This window comes from Mercurialis annua, linkage group LG8, assembly GCF_937616625.2.
Source record: "Mercurialis annua linkage group LG8, ddMerAnnu1.2, whole genome shotgun sequence".
NCBI classification, from domain to species: domain Eukaryota; kingdom Viridiplantae; phylum Streptophyta; class Magnoliopsida; order Malpighiales; family Euphorbiaceae; genus Mercurialis; species Mercurialis annua.
In genome coordinates this window covers 38,708,049-38,730,203 of record NC_065577.1, presented here as the reverse complement: position 1 = coordinate 38,730,203, position 22,155 = coordinate 38,708,049, and the positions used below count along the sequence as shown (strand labels likewise).

Genomic DNA, 22,155 nt, shown 5'->3' with positions numbered 1-22,155 from the left:
TGGCTGTTTTTATTAGAGAGAGGGCTATCCATAATGGAAAGCTAAAAGGGTCAAATTGGTTCTTGAATTTGTATCTTAAAATTAAATAAATTATTTTTGAATTTTTTAATCAATTAAATTTTAAAATTTAATCATGAAGTCATATAAATCATTTTACTGTTCAATTAAATTTTAAATTTATGTCTCGAAATTAAATGGGAAATTCTTACATAGTCTCGGTGCATGAATTTTCCATGCACCTATCCAATGAGATGTTAGAAAATCTAACACAATTTTCTCTTTCTTCCTATTATTTTCTCTTTTTTCTTATTTCTCTAACACCTCATTGGATAGATTCATGAATTTTTCATGCACCGGGTGTAGGTAAGAACTTCAATTTAGCAATTACTTGATCTAAATTAAATTTAAAAAAAATTGAATTTTTTTTTTGGACTTTTAAAAAATTAATAGACCTATGTAAAAACATGGATAAGAGATAGATTTACCAAGGGTTCTTTTCCTTTTTTTTTTAATTATTCCTCTAAATAATACTAGTAATATTAAAAAGTGTACTTTTCAAAATTAGAAATTTAAAACTACTTATTTACTGTCATTGGTTGATTACTTTTTAATTCATCAGGTGATAAATATGATAATATTAGCACAAATTTAGTACTTTATAAATTGAACAACATCTTTAATGAAATAATTTAATAGAAAAGACAAATTCGGAAAATAAATGTCAAAATCATATATTTAGAGACAAATATACTTTTCTAAATAAACAGTTAGAAAAAAAAAACAAAAAGAGCATATTTTTAATTTATTATTATTAATTAAATTAAAGTTTTATATACTCTTTCCGTACCAAATTAATGGTATTATCTTTTTTTAAAACATTATATCAGTTAAGCTTTTAATTTAATTTTATTAAATAATTATTAATCATACTCTCATAGTCTCATTAATTATAATAATATGTCTTATCAAAATAAAAAATACAAAAAAATAAAAATTATTAGAGTATTAAATAAAAATAAGTGTTGATTTTATAATTTATTAGTTTTTTATCAAAAAAATTAACATTTTAATGATCGTGCCTATCCTAAATTATCTGTCAATTTAAGATGAAACGAATAAATATTTATGGTTAACTGCAAAATCAAAACATAAATTTGATTGGACTTAAATAAGAAAAAAATTATTGGAACTTAAAACTAATCACAAGCACTATATACCAAAATAAAATAATTTCAATATCCCTTTTATATTTTTAAATAGGATACAAATACCAGTAACTGTTTTTTATTTTTATTATTAATGAAAGTTTATTTGATTATAAAAAAGAATACAAATAGATCTATTTTTTTTCCATTATATTTTTAAACAGGATATAAATAGAGCTTTCAACCACGGAGAGTTTCTAAGAGCATCTACAATGGACTCTTTATAAGTCTATAACTTTTTATTATAAAGAATAATAATAAATTATCACTCTAATGGACACTTTATTTTTAAAAATAAAAATAAATAGTCACTTTGACTCAGAGGTGCCCATGGGCCGGGTTGAATCCGAAACCGGCCCGGTTAAATCCGGCCCGGAATCGGTCAAATCCTAAACCGTGTTTAAACCTGCTCGGAACTGGGAGGAAGACGGGTTCGGCCGGCTCAATATTTTTTGGAACCGAAACCGTTGGTTCCGGTTCCAACACGGCAGTTCCGATTCCGAACCGTACATTTTCTAAAATATTTTTTTTTGTTTTGTTATAGGCTAAACTTCAATAAATGAAGTGAAAATATTTACAATATAAAGATAAAACTCCTCATCACAATGAGCGAGTCATACCGGAGTCAAATGATGATACTGTAAAATAGTCATCTAATAAGGCTTTTTGACTACCAAGTGAGCCATCCAAATATATAAATATAGTAGTTACCGAAAAATTAAACTGAAACTGATTGTCACTTCAGCTTTACTCATCAGATTATTTCTTTAAAGATGAGAAAACTCTGTAGTAACAACCTCTCCATATGAGCCTAAAATTTCGATAACTTTGCCATAATTAAAGAAGTCAAAGATTAACCAAAATAACTCTCCATTAAATATAAACCTATGATTATTTTGTTTGTAAAAGGTATTTTAATTTATTTATTTACCATTATTAAAATAATTGTACCAATTTTTTTCCAATAGAGAAATAAATAAAGTAAATTACAACAAAATAACAATAAAAACAACCATCGATATATATATATATATATATTGTTATTTCTATAAAATCTGAATCACTTATTAAAACATTCTATATAATAAATTTTATTTTGAGTAGATAAAAATAAAACAGTTACCAACCTTATAATAAATGTGATGAAATAAAATTATGACACGTAAAAAAAATAAAAATAAAAGATAGATTAATCAAATTAAATAAGTATGTGATTTGATGTACCTGTCTTCGGTGTTGAATAGCTTCATATTTCATCCAAAATTAAAGGTATTGCCAAATATATAAAACTTTACCCTTTAAAAACATCTACCATGGAGTCTTTATAAATTTAAAAGTTTTTATTACGATATTATTATATAAAACAATACTTCAATGAAACTTTTATTTAAAAAAAAATCAAAAAAATTCCAATTAACTTTGCAAATTCAAACTGTTAAAACAATTCTTTATTTAAATATACTTCTTTTTCAATTATTTATTTTAAAATTATAAACACTGTAATCATTAAATTTATAAAGTATTAAATAAAATTAAATTTTATTTTTTATTATTGAAAATTCTTTTAAAAATGCTCTTAAGAATAAAGAATACCATATAAGATGTTATAAAGGGAAAGTGCCAAGAATGTGATATATAATCACGCCAAAATAGAAATAAAGAGTAGTTGAATAAAACTAAATTTAATGTTCAATTATCAAAAACTAAATTTAAAAGAAATAAAATTTATACCAAATAGTTAAATCTGACCCCAAATAAAAATTAAAATTTTTTAAACTAAAATTAAACTTTTGTAAGAATAATATGAAGAAAACAAATACAATTAACTAAACTTTTAAAAATGATAGTGGTATTGAAAAGAAAATCTAACAGCGGTCACAAAAGGTTGATTATAGCGATTACTAAAAAAAATGACGGCAAGTTTTGCAATATTGTTAGTGAAGATGATTTAGAATTGGAAATCTATGATGAAAAAACACTTTAATGAATAGTTTTTATAAAAAAAATGACTGGAGTTGGAACTTAATAAAAAAAAGGATATGAAATAATGCTTAACAGATACCTTTTAAAAAAATCATGAAATTCAATTTTAGAATTTAAGACCCAATACCATGAAACAGAAATAATTTTGATAATTAACTACAAATAAAATAAAACATACCTATTCAGAGGCAAACGTTCAAGCAATTGTTCAACCATTATGGCATTATCAAGCCGGATGATAAAGGTTTGAGGAGAAAAAAATTTCCATTGTTGCTTGATGATTGAATACTTGCATGTTGCTTGAGAATTTCCACTGTTACTTGAAAATTTTCTTTGCATCACCTTGTGCCTTCACTTTTTCCCATTTTTTAAAACTAGTTTTGCATTACGTGCTACGCACGTGGCTCGTAATGTAACTCTTTAATTTATATTTAATTAAATTTATTTTAATTTATCAGTTTATTTTATTTTAAAATCAATTTTAAATTCGTTAGAATTTTGTAAGAAATAATATAATACTTCAAATTATTATAATATTTATATTCAATTGTTTTTATATTAAGTAAATTTATTATAATTACATCTATGTATTTTATCTAATAATTAAAATTAAGTTATATTTTAATTATAATCAATATTTCAAAAATATAATTCTATTAGAATAAGGAAATCATAAATCATACATTAAGATTAAAATATTTAAATTTCATAAAAAGTAGAAATAATGTTAATTAATTGATGAGATAAGTAAATTTCACAAGCGCTCTCTTTTATTAATTATTAAAAAATTATGACGTGAAATTCAAAAGGGTTTGACGAAATTAACAAATTATATAAACATCAAAAAAATTGTCCCGTAAAGTTAAGAAATTTACTTATCTCATCCATATGATTGATCATGAAGACCATGACTATATTAAATACAATTGTTTAAATATTTATATTATTTCATGGGGTAAATAAAAAACAATTGTCACGTTAGAAAATAAAAATTAAATAAGATTGATAACTATTTTTAAAGTAATTTGTAAAAAATAGTAATTTGTAGTATTATTTTGGAGTATATCTAATTACATTAGGAGTCTATTTTTTGAAAGAAATTAGGAGTCTAATTTAACTCCACTAATGTTGGTATGTTAGGACTCCTAATTCCGAATTATCAATGTTTAATTTAGATAAATAATTTACATTAGTGTCATTTAAATTGTCATATCACATCCTACATTTTAGAGTTTTGGTTATTTTCAAATTACCAACGTTAAAATTTTAGTTGGATTAGAAAATATTGTATGAGTTGGATTATTAAAAAATATCTTAATTATTATTGAGGATATACCGTAAAAGTGCCTGTCCCCCCCACATCCGTGCTTTTATATATAGTATAGATATAGATATTTACTATAAATTATTTATTATATATGAATATATATGAATAATTATAATATATCATATTATACTTATATATAATATATACTACTATAGTTACATAAATATTATCTAATTATTTTAATATATTTTAATTTACTATTCCATTTAAATATTAATTTTATTTTATATCAATATGTGACCAAATTAACCATATCTAAATAATGTACTAACAAAATTTATGGTAAATTAAATAAATTTTTAGTTTTAAGTATAATTAATTATTTATATTAAGTTAAATTTTAATTTTAACTTGACTTAGAATATTTAAATTTCATTTTCATAAAATATATTTTTTTAATTTTTCGAACCGTCAAAACCGGAACCTTAATCCGGAACCAGCCGGTTTCGAACCAACATGAAACCGTCCAAGGAGCGGTTCAAGGCCGGTTCATGTATTTTTTGAACTGTGATCCAGCGGTTCTGAACCGAAACCGCCGGTTCATGAACCGTGGCCACCCTTAAGTTTGACAGAGAGTAAAATAAACTCTGTATCTATATAAAAGTGTATTTCGGGGGGAACACTTTCATTCACGGATAAAAATACCTTTTACATATTTGTGTTTAACAAATAGAAAGATGACAATCCTAATCCATAAAGAAAACATATTAAAAATAATTATCGCAGTAGCTACCATTATGTATTAAATTCCTAATCCTAAAAGGAATTGTGCAGCAACTATCATTATGTGTTAAATTTCTAATTCTAATAGGAATTGCACAGATATATCACTATATATAAAAGAATATGACGAGTTTCATTAATATTAAATAATCATATTATAATATTTGTGTTAAAACTTTGATATTTTTGATATTTATTGGTTATTTACAATGAAAAATAATATAAAATTGTTTCAATAATATTATCATTTTTTAATAGGCTTAATCACCAAAAAATGCTAAACCTATACGTTTTGTGTCAATTATAGCCAAACCTTTAAAAATCACCAGATTTAGCCAAACCTTATATGTTCTGTTTCTTTTTTAGCCATTTTTGAATCGAACCAGTTTTTCTGACACCGTGTCGTCCACGTCACCGCCAACTAAGCAATTGGCTGGCATGTCAGCTGAAATATTTAAATAAGGTTTGGCTATAACTGACACAAAATGCATAGGTTTGGTATTTTTTGATGAATAAAACTAATTTTAAAATTAAATAATTAAATGATTAATTATATTATCATAAAATTCATATATATTTAAAAATAGTAATATTTTTATTTAATGCTAATTAAAATTAATTTATTTTTACCAAATTTAAATAATTATAATAATTTTTTTTACATATTTGAGGGATATATTAATTTAAATTCTAATAAAAACAAAAAATGTCATATTCATCTTAAAATTTATTTTTTTAAAATTACAGTCGTCGGTTCTTTGACACCGCCGCCGTTTGAGACCCAATTGTTCGTCTTCCGACGAACAATCTGAGAGTAATATACACAACAAACATACGACAGTGTTCATATGTCAACTATACACACATAAACATAAAAATAATTACTGAATAGACTGTTTATTTAAAAGACGACTTTAATTATTTTCTAATTTTTTTTCTTTAAAAAGTGAAGCTCATTGCGGTGTAATCAATATATATCATGATGTTTATAAGCATAAACGCATATGTCATTTTACTCGGCATAGCCAAAAAATTACCTTAATTTATATATAACTATTTTATTTATTACCTAAACTCAGTCATAACAAGATCTCAACAATATTAAAAATACTAAATCAAGTTCAAAATCATCATAAACATTAAATTCTTTCACCAAATTTAATTCAATATTAATTCCTAAGTAATACGTTAATTCATTTTTTTAATTATATATTGGGTTAATTATATATAAATCACAATCTTTACACGAATTCTCAAAAATAACACGACCTTTAAAACGTGTCAACTCAGGGCATCACCTTTCATTTCTTTTCAAAAACAACATGAGCACGTTTTTTGATAAAATTTTACTGACTTGGACACCCGATGAGAGCGCCACGTGTCATGTCACGTCAGCAAAAACGCAACTAAAAATGTGCCCGTGTTATTTTTGAAAAGAAATGAAAGGTGGTGCCCTGAATTGCCACGTTTTAATGGTCGTGTTATTTTTGCAATTTCGTGTAAAGGTGATGATTTTATATGTAATTAACCCTTACATATTCATTAAAATATATTATAATATAAATTTATTAGATTTAATTAGGTTTAATAAAAAATTAAAATTAATTTTAATTAGTATTAAATAGGAAATATTAATTATTTTTAAATATATATAAATTTCATAAATAATATAATTAATTTACTAATTAATAAATTTAAAAATTGGCTTGAATTTAAAATTAGGTTTATTCACCCAAAAAATACCAAACCTATATTTTTTGTGTCAGTTATAGCCAAACCTTATTTAAATATTTCAGCTGTCATGTCAACCAATTGCTTAGTTGGCGGTGACGTGGACGACACGGTATCAAAAAAACCGGTTCGATTTAAAAATGGCTAAAAAAGAAACAGAACATATAAGGTTTGGCTAAATCTGGTGATTTTTAAAGGTTTGGCTATAATTGACACAAAAAGTATAGGTTTGGCATTTTTTGGTGATTAAGCCTTTTTAATAATAACAATATCAAAAATTAAATCTATTACTTAATTCTAACTTTTTAACATTTCCAATAAAAAATTAAAATTATTATAAAATAATTAAACAAAACAAATAAAAACATACAAGTTTAATAAAATTTAAATAATAATATATTATTAAAAAAAAAAGAGAAAATAACAAGAAAACCAACAATTCCATAGTTTTTTTCGTTATACACAAACAAAACTATTTTGTTTACATTTGTTACCATGTTTATTACAATCTTACCAACTTTTCTTAATACTTTTCATCAGCACCATGTCCTATCTAAAGCTACACGTGATAGAGTGGGGGACAAAGGAGCAAAATCTGGTGCGGACAATCACACTAGTTAAGCTACACTTTTTCAAATTATACATACCTTTTAAATAGGATTTAATATGATATTATTGTGCTATTTTATCCTTTTGCTATTTATTATTCTCTCTATAATTTATGGAATTGGTTCTTTTTGCACTGTTGGATTTAGTTAAAACTAATACTTAATGCTATATCTGTTTTCCGAATTTGCTTTGCGTGTGATTGCTTGTACCCTAACTTTGAGTATTCATTTTTATCTTTTTTTTTTAGAAAAATAAAGATGTACTTCATTGATCCATAAAATTAGACAAATTAAACTTTGACAAAAATAACTTAATTGTAATTAAAATATTATATTGTTTTTAAAATATTTTTAAATGAATTATTATAATTATTATAATTATAAAATTAAATTATTATATTTGATATGTACTATAAAAATATAAAAATACTATAATTATTTTATCTGTAACTAATAATAGTAATTTTTATATTTTTATAAAAAATTAAAACTTTCATTTTTTTCTCTATCTTTTAATCTACCTGCTTCTCATTTTTTTGCTAATTTGTATTTTGTCTTTTTGCTAATTTATTAGTTTTTTACTATTTTTGCTTTCCATTTTTGTTAACAGAGAAGTTCGATTTATGAAAAAGTATCGATGCAAAAAAAATAAAAAATAATTAAACATATAATTTGACATATCTCGATACATATTTGATATATATTCGATCGTTCGAAATATTTTTCTTGTTTTTATAATTGTTTTAGTATTTCTATATATTGTAAATATATTTGATACATATTTGTTATTTGGTACATGTTCATAACATTTAGAGCTGGAAAATTTTAGTTAAAAATCAATATTTTTGTTGAAAATAACCCTTGATTTGCTAGTGAACATGAGTTTAAATTTTTAACGAATTGAGTTTAAATTTATTAATGAATTGAGTTTAATTTTTTAATGAATATGAGTTTAATTTTTTTAATGAATTGAGTATTTATTTCAATTGATCATTTGAGCCGAATAATACATATTTGATACATGTCGGATCCATATTTGATACATCTCGGGTACATATTTGATACATCTCTGATACATATTTGATACATCTCGAATACATATTTGATACATATTCAATCGTTCGTACCCTTTTTTATACGTTTTTTTGGTTTTATTACATATATTTTTTACACATATTTGATACATCTCTGATATATATTTGATACATCTTCGATACATATATGATACATATTTGATTCGTATCTGATACATATTCGATAATTATTAATTTAATATTTGAAAAACTAAATAATTAAACGACGAGTAGGTGGATTAATTTATCTTCACCAAAATCTTGTATCGAGAAAGTATCAAATTTTTGATACATATTTGATACATAATGCGAACATTTCTAATACATATTCGATACATATAAGATACACCTTTGATACATATTTTATACATTTTTTATATTTATGCGATACTTCTCCAATACATATTTTATAATTCTCTGATACATGTTTAATACATATTTGATACTTCTTTTGTACATATTTAATACATCTCCGGTATATTTTTGATACATATTCGATCAAAAATTAAACATCGAAGTATTAAAACTAAAATGTTTATTGTGCTAATATAACAAATACATCCTTAATACATATTCGATCAAAAAAAATAAATATCAAAATATTAAAACTGAAACGTTTATTGTACTAATATAACATATACATCCTTGACACATCTCCGATACGATACACAATTTATATATATAGAATATAATTATATTTTTACATAATTTATACACAATAAATACATTTTTTAAATATAATTAATAGATACATCGATGATTCATAATTTATATATAATAGATGCATTTTTTATATGATAAATATATTTTACATATTTGATACATTTGATATAGTTAATATGATAGAGTCGTCTTTGCTAAGTATCTAAAATGGCGTTGGTAGGATTTGATTTATTGGTGATTTCTATCTATTTAATTTATATTTGGAAATCTTGAATACATTACTTTGATTTTTTAAATATAATTTAGATCTCGTACTTAAAAGATGGATACATATGTGATACATAATTTTAAAATGTACGTAATAGATACATCGATGATTTATAATTTATACATGTAGATATATTTTTAAAATATATATTATAATACATCTCTGATATATAATTTGTATATGATAAATATATTATTCATAAACTACATTCGTGTTCGATATGTATCAATAATATATCTGATAATTAAAAAATTGTATCATCTGTTTATTTTTATATTTTAAAATTTAGCATAAATTAATAGTATTTTAAAATTAAAATTAATAGTATTTTAAAATTAAATTTAATAGTATTTTAAAATTAAATTAAATTATTTTATTTTTTAAAATAAAATAAAAAAAATTAAGGACTGACCCGCACGCGCGGGTCAGTTCTTAAATGAGCAAGTGCACCAAAGTGCACCTGCTCATGCAAGCATGTGAACAGGTGCACTTTGGGTGCACCAGCTTGGATGAGCAGGTGCACTTTGGTGCACTGTTAATTCCCGTGTCACGTGCTAATAGGTAAAAGATGGTATTGATGAAAGAAATTTGTAAAAGATGGTATTGAAGAAAGAAATTTAATTTTTTTGTAAAGTGTGAAAATAACATTTACTTTTGTACACACATAAACATAAAAATAATTACTGAATAGACTGTTTATTTAAAAGACGACTTTAATTATTTTCTAATTTTTTTTCTTTAAAAAGTGAAGCTCATTGCGGTGTAATCAATATATATCATGATGTTTATAAGCATAAACGCATATGTCATTTTACTCGGCATAGCCAAAAAATTACCTTAATTTATATATAACTATTTTATTTATTACCTAAACTCAGTCATAACAAGATCTCAACAATATTAAAAATACAAAATCAAGTTCAAAATCATCATAAACATTAAATTCTTTCACCAAATTTAATTCAATATTAATTCCTAAGTAATACGTTAATTCATTTTTTTAATTATATATTGGGTTAATTATATATAAATCACAATCTTTACACGAATTCTCAAAAATAACACGACCTTTAAAACGTGTCAACTCAGGGCATCACCTTTCATTTCTTTTCAAAAACAACATGAGCACGTTTTTTGATAAAATTTTACTGACTTGGACACCCGATGAGAGCGCCACGTGTCATGTCACGTCAGCAAAAACGCAACTAAAAATGTGCCCGTGTTATTTTTGAAAAGAAATGAAAGGTGGTGCCCTGAATTGCCACGTTTTAATGGTCGTGTTATTTTTGCAATTTCGTGTAAAGGTGATGATTTTATATGTAATTAACCCTTACATATTCATTAAAATATATTATAATATAAATTTATTAGATTTAATTAGGTTTAATAAAAAATCAAAATTAATTTTAATTAGTATTAAATAGGAAATATTAATTATTTTTAAATATATATAAATTTCATAAATAATATAATTAATTTACTAATTAATAAATTTAAAAATTGGCTTGAATTTAAAATTAGGTTTATTCACCCAAAAAATACCAAACCTATATTTTTTGTGTCAGTTATAGCCAAACCTTATTTAAATATTTCAGCTGTCATGTCAACCAATTGCTTAGTTGGCGGTGACGTGGACGACACGGTATCAAAAAAACCGGTTCGATTCAAAAATGGCTAAAAAAGAAACAGAACATATAAGGTTTGGCTAAATCTGGTGATTTTTAAAGGTTTGGCTATAATTGACACAAAAAGTATAGGTTTGGCATTTTTTGGTGATTAAGCCTTTTTAATAATAACAATATCAAAAATTAAATCTATTACTTAATTCTAACTTTTTAACATTTCCAATAAAAAATTAAAATTATTATAAAATAATTAAACAAAACAAATAAAAACATACAAGTTTAATAAAATTTAAATAATAATATATTATTAAAAAAAAAAAACTAGTATTTAAAAAGACACGTTTATACTTCTATTTTCCCACTACTTCCATTATTTTCCGGGAGGAAGAAAACCTCTATTCTCATCAACAATGGGACAATACCTAAAAAAAGTTAATCTTTTTTCTGTTTCTTTTGTTTTTATTTAATGATAGAACACACCACCTTCTTCTTTTCCATTATTTTTACCACTTTTTTGTCCATGAAAGGGCTGAACTTTTCGACTTCTGGGTGATTAAAAGCTAAATTTGAATACTGCGTTTTTTTTGTTTGTAAAAAAATTACTCATTTGAATGTAAAAACCACTTCAAATCTTTCGTTAACTCTTTTTTGAATTGTCATTTCTTACTAATAAAGCATATTCTCCGGCAAGTTTAATTTGTTGGTTTTGGGTATTAATTTTGATATATTGCTCAGATTAATTTGTTCAGTTTTTAGAAGGAAAACCAATAAACCGTAATAAAGAAATAAGTTTAGAGAGTCTATTGAACACAACTAACCATGCCATAACTTTGAATTTTAATTTTTAGTCTAAAGATAAGAAGAAATTCAAAATTTAAAATTGAGGAGATTTGATAAGGTTTAACTACCTGAATTGAAAAATATGGATATATATAAACACTAAAAATATTGATCTCATTATAAACAACTCTCATCTAATAATTATTATACACAATTTTTCAAAATCACATTCAATAATTCAATATGGATTCCATTTCAGTACCACCACAACCGTCTAATCGCATGCCTCTTCATGATACAGCCGATGATTTTCCTAGTAAGTTTTTTTTTTCTTTTATATTTCAAATAAAAAATGTGCTGATTTTTTTTTAATTTTTTTTGTAGATATCGATGCTCGTTGTCTGATTTTCAGTGGGACAGTGTTGTCAATCTGCATTCGTTTTTATATTTTCTTTGGGTATATGGCATTCCATGAGGAAACGGAGATGAATGATTTAACTAATTTGTATGTTAAATGTCCAAGGAATTATCCTGTACCATTTGTTTTACTCAATTTCTTAGTACTACTAATCATTCCTTCAATCTTAGCAGTCTTCTTTTGGGAAGATGGCCCAATCGGAAAAGAAATTGTCGTCGGAAATTTCAAAAAATGCATAATGCTCGGATTGAGTTTATTAGCAGTTGTTATAAGCCGACTAGTTATGAAGAAAATGCGTTACTCCTACTGTATAATCGTTCTTACGGTAGAACTCCAAGGATATACAAATCTTTTGTTATCTTTAAAAGACTATAGTCTTTGGGACATTATAATTGTGGGTAGTTTGCAGATTTCTGGCTATCAATCTGATGAAAGGTGGGAGTTGGTCGATGTGTATAGTTTCTTCGGTTTCGATTTTTATGTGCCAGTGCCAGTATCTATTTTATAAATCTTTCTTGCCTTCGTGTTTCCGAAGTAAAACGAAAGAAAAAAGAGAGGAGAAAACAGAATTTATTGATATGATATGATATTATTTTATTTTATTTTACATCGTATTTTTTAATGAATTAATAAATTTTGTGTTTTTATTTTGTAAGTTTAAACTCAATTGACTATGTATGGTGAGCAGCAGGTTTGATTTGAATTGAATAGGTTAACTACTCAATATATTTAGAGACCAGAGTTTGTATCAACTCCATTTTTCTTGATCTTCAATAATTATAAATTAAACCATTTTAATAATGCAGTTACTTAATTGAAAATAAAACTTCATGTTAAATCGATGATCATATGAGAAAAATAAAATTAAACTAATTTTGTTTCACGGACTTTGCACGTGTCTCGTAATATGACACGTCAAAAATAATAAAATTTTAATTAATAGTTACATTAAAAATAACAAAATATAATAATATTTTTATTTTATAAAAACTCAATTTACTAGTAATTTTAAATGAATTGGCTATTTGATAAAAAAAATATTTATATAAAATAGTTAAGTTAACTATATTTTTTTTTACAAATAAAGTTAAAAGATTTATAGTTTTTTTTTTTGAAACTAGATTTATACTTATTAGCTAATATTTAATTTTAGGAAAAAGCTATCCGGATAGAATCTATCCGGATCGAAGGACCTATTTTAGTAATTTTTTAAAATAGATGAGGGATGTTTGAGTTATTTTATTTAATTGTAAAAATCAAATGACAATTACAACCTTTAGTAAAAATAAAAATTTAAAATAGATCAAATAAGATAGATATAAAATTTAAATGTTAGATTTTATCAAAATAAAATATTTAACTAATTCATAATAGTTCAAAAATTAGTTAGAGATAGACAATCAAAACAAACATATTCAAAAAATATATACTTGAACTCAAATGAAAACCAAAAAGGCATATTTCCTACGGCTCTAACTGATTTTGTTGTAAAATATAAAACAGCCCTTCAAACTTTTATTAAAAGAATTTCAAGCCTCTGAAAAAGAATACAAATTTGGAATAATAAAATTCTTAAACTGTTAAAATATAATTCATATAAATCCTTTAACACCAAAGTCTAAAGCTATATTTACCAAAAAAAAGTTTAAAGCTGTTGTCAATTTTTATTAATTACGTACTTTAAATAAAGTATAAACTAATTTTAATGAAGCACAACTCTAAATATATAAAAAAGATATTACAACAACGAATATTGTAATTAAGGAAGTCTTTTTAATCTTCGAATTTTACTAAAACTAAAAGGCGGTCTATATTTTAAGACGCCAACTAGGTTTGGTTCAATAATCAAAATATCATGCGCCACATTTAAAATATTTTCATATTTTTATCTTGAAGGGACAGAAACAATATATATATAAAATAATTATAATATTTAGCGAACAAATGATCACTTTACCCCTGAACTTGGCACAAAATATTAAAAATGTCCAAATTAGCGAAATATGATCACTTTTACCCTGAACTTGTCAAATTTGGTACGAAAACCTCTCTCTCCACTCTCACCTAAGAGAGTGAAGCACACTCTCTGATTTAGAGGTGATGTTCGGACGGTTGTTGTTGGGTTTGGGCGGTGGTCGATGGATTTTGGGTGGTGGTTGGTAGAGGTGGAGGAAGAGGGATAGCGGCGGCGGTGGTGTAAAAAAACCCGATGAATTTATCGTTTTTAAAATTTAAATTAAAGATTTAATTAATTAGATTAATTATGGTTAAATATTTAATTAGATTTTGGGTGGTGGTTGGTAGAGGTGGAGGAAGAGGGATAGCGGCGGTGGTGGTGTAAAAAAACCCCGATGAATTTATCGTTTTTAAAATTTAAATTAAAGATTTAATTAATTAGATTAATTACGTTTCATGCCTTTTTGGAAAGCCAATTAATTTATGATGCGTGCAATTTATTGAGTTGAAGCCTCAAATTTATCAGGTATTTCTGAATTCACTTCACTATGTTCTGGTCTTAAAACAAGTAAACATTTGAGCATTTTCTTGGCATTTTTGGAGAACTCAAATTAGCCGAAATGTATCAATTTTTGACCATAGGAAATATTAATATTATAATTTCATGAAATTGTATTTGGTGAAATAATAATTAGAATTTTTGAACTAAAATTTGCAAATCCAAAAGGTGCTAAAATTTAGTATAAAACCTGGTGCAAATCCAAAAGGTGCTGAAATTGTATTTGGTACAATAATGAACTAAAAAATTTAAACTAAAAATTTGCAGTTCCATCCTTATATAGGATTGTTAATATGTCAATTCTTAATTCTACACATGCAGCACATTTAAAATAAGGATCATCAATGTTGTCTTATTTTCTTAAAGAATCAGATGAATATTTTGGAATAAATCACTTGCTAATGAGTAACAATGGCAGATTTTATTATCAATGGTATTTGAAACAAAAAATTACAGAACCATCACCTGCTTGATTTCCATGAAAAATTCATTGATATTAAAAGATATATGGAATTATGTACTCAAACAAAGGGAGGGAATAAGAACATCAAATTGAAAACCAATAAACATCAAAAATTATTGTTGTCTATTTTTCTAGCAAAACTAAGATGTAAAAAAACTGACCGTAAAACCTAAAAATCAAAAGAACTAACACCATGAGTTACCTAGGATATTAAACATCCTAGATCACTGAACTCATCTGTTATTACAGAAAGGGAACTGAACTTTATTTTGTTACAAAAAAGCCACCGAATTATACCTTTATTACAACGGGAGGTCACTTTTCCATATTATGAAACAACAGTGAAATTGCATCCTTCAATGTTGCTAATGTTGAAGAATTATACACCACCATTTCCCAAGTCTTTTGTCAATGCATCCATAATAAACGTAGGCGAAACATTTCTTTTGTGCGTAGAAAGATTTATACATAAGTGTGTACAAACTCTGGCAAAATATTTATAGCATATGATGTTCAAAATTTCCAATTGCTATGTGATGGGCAAGCTTGTTGGCTTCTCTCGGCATGAAGGACCAACTGATCCCTTGGAAATTGTTACCATTAATTTATCACTAAAATATAAAAAGTGTAGATTTTTTTTTGAATTTAAATAAGTTGGAGATAAACATTAATTATTAAAAATAAATAGTAATTAAAAATTGACAATGGTAATAAAAAATGACAGTAAAATTAGATGAGTAATTGTTTTTTAATTAAATAATTAAATTTTAAAAAAATGGGTTTCTATCCGGATAGATTCTATCCGGATAGCATCACCCATAATTTTATGGTATACACGATTTTTATAGTTTTTTTGTTTGATACTAGATTTATACTTATTAGCTAATATTTGATTTTATGGTATACACGATTTTTATAAATTTTTTTGAATACGTCAAATTTCATTAAATATAATCTGAAACAATTACATCTGTAAGAAATTCGGAAAATTCAAAATTTAAACCTAATAACTTGATATGGAACAGACTATTTACGTAACACGCCTTGTTGACAACATTAACTGATTTTTGATATTATAACCATAATTTTCGATCAACTACTATCCGAATAACCCTTACAAAAAAGACAACAATTTGAACTAACATGCAACATAAACTCAAAATATTAATTATCAAATAAAACTCCTTGCATGTTAGAGAAATCATAATCCAAACAACAAGGTAGCATGATAACAAGATTACCAAGAACATTAATCTAAAAACAAACCGAAAAACATGGAATCCAAAAGCAACATACAGCTTATGATACCAAACTAAAAGGAAATTTACTAACCTTTATAAGAATCACTACTGAAAATTAAGGAGGTAAAAACATGGAATCCAAAGCAACATGGAATCCAAGAATTTTAATGTATGTGTCAATTTCTTCTTTAAAAATGTTTAAATTCAAAGTTTGTTCTTAGAATCTCCAAGGTTAGGTTTAGGTTGAGTGAAATCATTTAATGTAGAGAGAAAATGGTCTTTGAATTCTTAAAAATGAGGAAAATGGAGTTTTACAACGAGTTTATAATTTATAAACGAGTTGCAGTAAATGATAGTTTAAAATTCCAGACGATCATCGAAATTTAAAAACAAACGGTTATGTAGAAATAGGTGATCAGTTTAAAATAACATTTAAATTTTGAAGACGCTCAAAAATTAAAACGATTAAAACCAATACAACCCAAACATTACACCACGAATGAAAACACTTAAAAACTTAAATTTAGTCAACAAATATTTTAATACGCAAGCAAAATTTGACATGTAAGCAGCCAGACTACAACGATACCATTTTAAAACCACTATGATACTAGTCAGAAAATTTGGGTTTATACATTTTTATAGTCCATATTTTTCATATTATACTCTCTTTTTTAAGAAAAAATTTACTTTACCATTTTAATATATTTTTTACTTTTCCTTCTCTTGCATATCGTAGTACCATCAGTATGATTTTCACTCTCAACACCTAGTTTGCAATTTTCATTTTTGCTGGTTTTAATTTTATTTTCGTCTAAACAAATTGCATGCACCATATTATTAGGCTTTTAGGTCATTGTAATTTTTTTAATAATTTTTTCTCTTGCATGCACCAGTATCATTTTTCCTAGATTGTTTGATTTAATTAGAATATATTGTGTGAAAAATTTTCCATTCAATTTTTATATTTTGTTTGCATATGGTGATAGTTTACATCAAAACTTAAGTATTATGAGATTAGTCGCAGCGGAATAGCAGAAAATAAATTAAAAAATTAAGCTTATGGCAAAATAAACAATCGAACTAAAAACAAACACAGGATTTATGTGGTTCGTCAATGACAACTCCACGGGCGAAGGAACGAGTTTTATTCACCAATAGATGAAGAATATAAAAGACGGTAGAAATTTTTCTAATGTCTAAACCCAATATACCTCACACTCTTAAATTTTACAAGTCATAACTTGTCTATTTATAGGGATTTTTGACGGATTTGTTCCTACGAGACTGAAGAAATTCCAATTTTATGTCTGTTTGAAAAATAATACCAATTTTGTGCCCGCATTCTTAAAATGCGGATTGTGTGTTACAATTGTTTGGTGAAATATGTGTTTTGCTCCCTAATTTAAACCAAGTGCTATATTTACCTTTACACATGTTCTTATGCATATACTTCTAAGAATGCGGACTATGTTTTACAATTATTAGGTAAAATGTATGTTTTAGTTCTTAAATTAAATCAATAATTTATTGATTCCTTCTTAATTTTTTTCATTATTATTAATATGAATTATGGTTAATAATTTTCTCAATGCTTCATTTCTTTAATTTATACATTTTTTCTTTTAAATTTTTTTTTAACTTAACGATCAAATATTCAATTAAACTCAATCACTTACATATTATTTAAGTGCGAAATTAATTTCTAGGTGTCCGAGAAAGTAGGTCGTAATTATAGAAATTTAAAATTTAAATTTGATAATTTAAATTATAATTATCGGTTTTAAACGAAACAAATGAAGTTTAAAAGGTAAATATATTAAAAATTAATATATCAATGTACATCTTAAATGTAGAATTAAAAGGTTCGAATAAAATCCCGAAATTAAAATGTCAAAATTTAAAAATTTTGACGTAATATAAATGTATTTAGTTAAGATATATATATAAATTATATTTATATATAATAAATAGAAACCTTATGTTTATAAATATACCCGTCAAAAACTTCTTCTTAGATTTTCTACCAATATATAGGTAGGCACAACACTTAGAAATATATGTATTATAACATGGGTAAAGGTAAATATAGCACTTGATTTAAGTTAGGGAGCAAAATATATATTTCACCACACAATCCGCATTTTAAGAATGCGGATTGTTGCCAAAACCAATCCGCATTCAAAAATAATGCGGATTGCTTATCCAGTCCGCATTTCTATAATGCAGATTGGATGGGTTCAGGCACAAAATTGATATTATTTTTCAAACAGACACAAAATTGGAATTTCTTTAGTCTCGTAGGAACAAATCTATCAAAAACTCTATTTAGAATTTCAAATCCAAACAGAATTTAGACTTCTTTTTCCTACACAGACCCAATAATGACATAATCAACATCTAACACATATTAGGATAAATTAAAGTCCTAAACTGATTAGAATTCTAGAAATAATTGTAACAATCTGTAATACCCCAAAATATTTAATTATCTAATTGGGCCACGTGTCCAGTTTTGAGTCGCCAGAGTGGCAATATCGGAAAGTCTTCCAATAAGAGTAAGATAAATAAGTTTTAGTAGATCGGTTTGAAAGAGATTATAGCAAAGAATTTAACGTTATATTCCAATTCTAAAGTTGGAATTGGAATTAGAAAAGGAAGAATGTTAAGAAAGTTGTAAAATAAAGTATAGGGACTAAAGTGGTAATTTAGCCATATAAATTCCGAAGGGAAATTATTTTGCCTAGATCCGCGAAATGTTGTATAGTATATGTGGTAAAAGTTTCGGGTCAATCGGAGACCTTTTAAAATTTGGACGCGGATGCGTTTTGGGCTAAATTGCAACTTTGAGAAGTTTAAGGACTAAAGTGTAAATTATCCAATTAAGCTTCGAGATTAGTAATCAAAGGATTTTGAAGGAAAATAATAATATTGAATTAGTATTATTTATACAAATATAAATAATACGTAAGTAATCGAGTTAAAAGAATAATTTAGCCGTTTGGTTAAATTAGAAAGTTTAAAAGAGAATTGGTTTAAGTTAAAGAAATGAAGGACGAAAGTGGCTAATTAGCCAAGATATATATATATATATATATATATATATATATATATATATATATATATATATGTTTCTTAAGAAGAAGGAAAGAAAGAATGATCAGGAGCAGACGAAGAAAGAAAACGGCGATCACTTCGATCCGTCGCGGTTTCGCCATTTCTCGTCCAAATCGAGTGATTCTCGCGCCGATGGATTAAGAATTCAATTCTCTATCATCTTTAGGCTTAAAGTCGAGGTAATCTTGACGTTTTGATTTAGGGTTTTGAGCGGTTTTACCGTTTTAATGATTTTGAGTTTGAATTCGACGTTTTAAGCTTAAATCTTGAGTTTTGATGTTATTAAACGTTGCGGGATCGAGTTAGGACGTTAGGCACGTCGGAAATGGCCCGGGGAATGAACCCCGTGGCTGCACATCGTGCAGCCAGCAGGCTGCACGAACGTGCAGCAAGTGCTGCACGATCGTGCAGCGTACTGCACGAACGTGCAGCGTACTGCACGTTCACGAACGTGCAGTCCCTCGTTAGCGGGAATCGACGATTTTGGCTTCCAGAGCCCTGACGCGACGCAGAAACTCGATTTCAGACAATTTCAAGTCGTGTAATCAATCGTGATTCGATTGAATATCAAAACGAAAACTAGGACGTTTAAAAGAGAAGTGTGATTTAGAGATTATCAAAGTTAAGAATCGTATTTGAAATACGATTATGTTAACCTAAGTTTATAACTTAGGGTTTTGATACTAAGTTAACGTTTATGAATTAAACGTACAGATTATTCGGATAAGTAACTGACTTATTGACGAGCTACTAGACGGACGAGCTACAATAACTAATGGATCAAACGATGCATGAGGCTTGTGTTCATGGGATCTTTATGATGTTATTATTTGGATAGCGATCACGGTGAGTGGCAAATTTACTTTCGCGTATTATTAGTAAAAAAGTTATTTTCATATATATATATATGTATATTGTTTTTACGCATCGCATTATATATGATTGATTGAGATGTTATATGTTTATTTAATTTTTATATATGAGAACTAGTATGCGATCCGAAGAAACTAGCTACCTATTGGGTGTCAATAGGCTGTGTGATCACCAGTATCGAGTCAGTCTAGTATGTTTGCATTTGAGAAATGACTTGACACAGCTGGGAGCTGTTGATGATTATAAAATTTATGTGGCTGGGCCACCAGCGAGTTAGACTCGCGATTGATATATACGATTGGGTTTTTGATACAAGTGAGTACTCGGCTACGGTGTAGTCTGGAGTCCCTGTATCTAGTGGCTGGGCCACCAGCGAGTTAGACTCGCGATTGATATTTACGATTGGGTTGAATGATAATGATTATTCGAGGAATGTGTCGCATGCTAGGATATTAGTTTCGTACGGATCAAATACATGTTTATATGTTTTATATTATTGTTCTCTTGAGATGCGATGCTATATTTTTATAATAATACCATTAGTAAGATGTAGACTCACTCAGTATTTCCCCAAATACTGACCCCCCACCATTGTTGTTTTCAGGTGATCGGAGTCGGATCAGATAGACCATCCCCTTTGTGTTGGAAGTCGTTTGACTTGCACAAAGCACGTTGTCCTTTAGAGCTGCAGTAGTCCGTAGGTGTCTATATGCGATTTTGATATTTATTAATAAAATGTTTAAACGAGCTTTCTGAAAACGTTTTATATATAATAATATGTTTTTAATTGCGAAAAATTTATAATAATTTTAGGCTTGCTACGGGTTTCGGAGCTACCACTCCCATTCCCTAGCGCCGGTCGCGGCTCAATAATTTGGGTCGTGACACAATCTCCCCTTGACTAGAATTACCTTGCATCTTCAATAAATTAGAATGACAACCAAACTCCACCTTCTCCACTTCACCATAACAAATTACTACAATTGAGAAATTCCAAACAAGCCCAAGAATGTCTTGAACTTGTCAATGCAAAATGACATAATAAATAAATCAAATAACTTATCAACCAATTAGCACGCAGCTGCAAATTTGTTAGCCTTGATCTTGGCAATGTCATCACTAGAATTTGGTAAAAGAGACGAAGTCGTAACTGATCCATCAATACAAACTACCAACTCTATGAGCTTGCAATAACACCGCAACATCTTTCACAATATCCAAAACCCCATTTCTGCCATAAAACTCATATCCACAAATTTCTAAAGTAGATAAAGAGATGAGATTGTTATGCATTTCTGGAACATGTCGGACGTCGGTGAATATTCTAACTTTTCCATCATGCATCTTGATCCTGACTGAACCAATGCCCAAAATTATACAAGTTCGATCATTGCCCATAACTACAACTCCACTATCAACTCTATTGTAGTCGGAAAACCAATTGAAATTGGCACAAATGTGATATGAACAACCCGAATCTGCATAAAATTTCGAACTTATAGATTTCTGCTGCACTTTTGGACCAAGCCGGTTCTCTGGGTT

At 26.6% G+C, this 22,155-nt stretch overlaps 1 protein-coding gene across 1 annotated transcript; it reads left to right on the top strand.

The window, feature by feature from the left end:
• Positions 1-12,184: 12,184 nt before the first annotated feature.
• On the top strand, positions 12,185-12,985 carry LOC126662284 (uncharacterized). The gene is made up of 2 exons (XM_050356209.2): positions 12,185-12,302; positions 12,371-12,985. The coding sequence occupies exons 1-2, from the start codon at positions 12,230-12,232 to the stop codon at positions 12,910-12,912; spliced, it is 615 nt and encodes a 204-aa protein (XP_050212166.1). The 5' UTR covers positions 12,185-12,229; the 3' UTR covers positions 12,913-12,985.
• Positions 12,986-22,155: the final 9,170 nt, after the last annotated feature.

Excerpts from the sequence above, each read along its gene's own strand:
- LOC126662284 (XM_050356209.2), top strand. The coding sequence starts at position 12,230 with ATGGATTCCATTTCAGTACCACCACAACCGTCTAATCGCATGCCTCTT. Across the intron at positions 12,303-12,370 it reads TACAGCCGATGATTTTCCTA|ATATCGATGCTCGTTGTCTG; the intron begins GTAAGTTTTTTT and ends TTTTTTTTGTAG.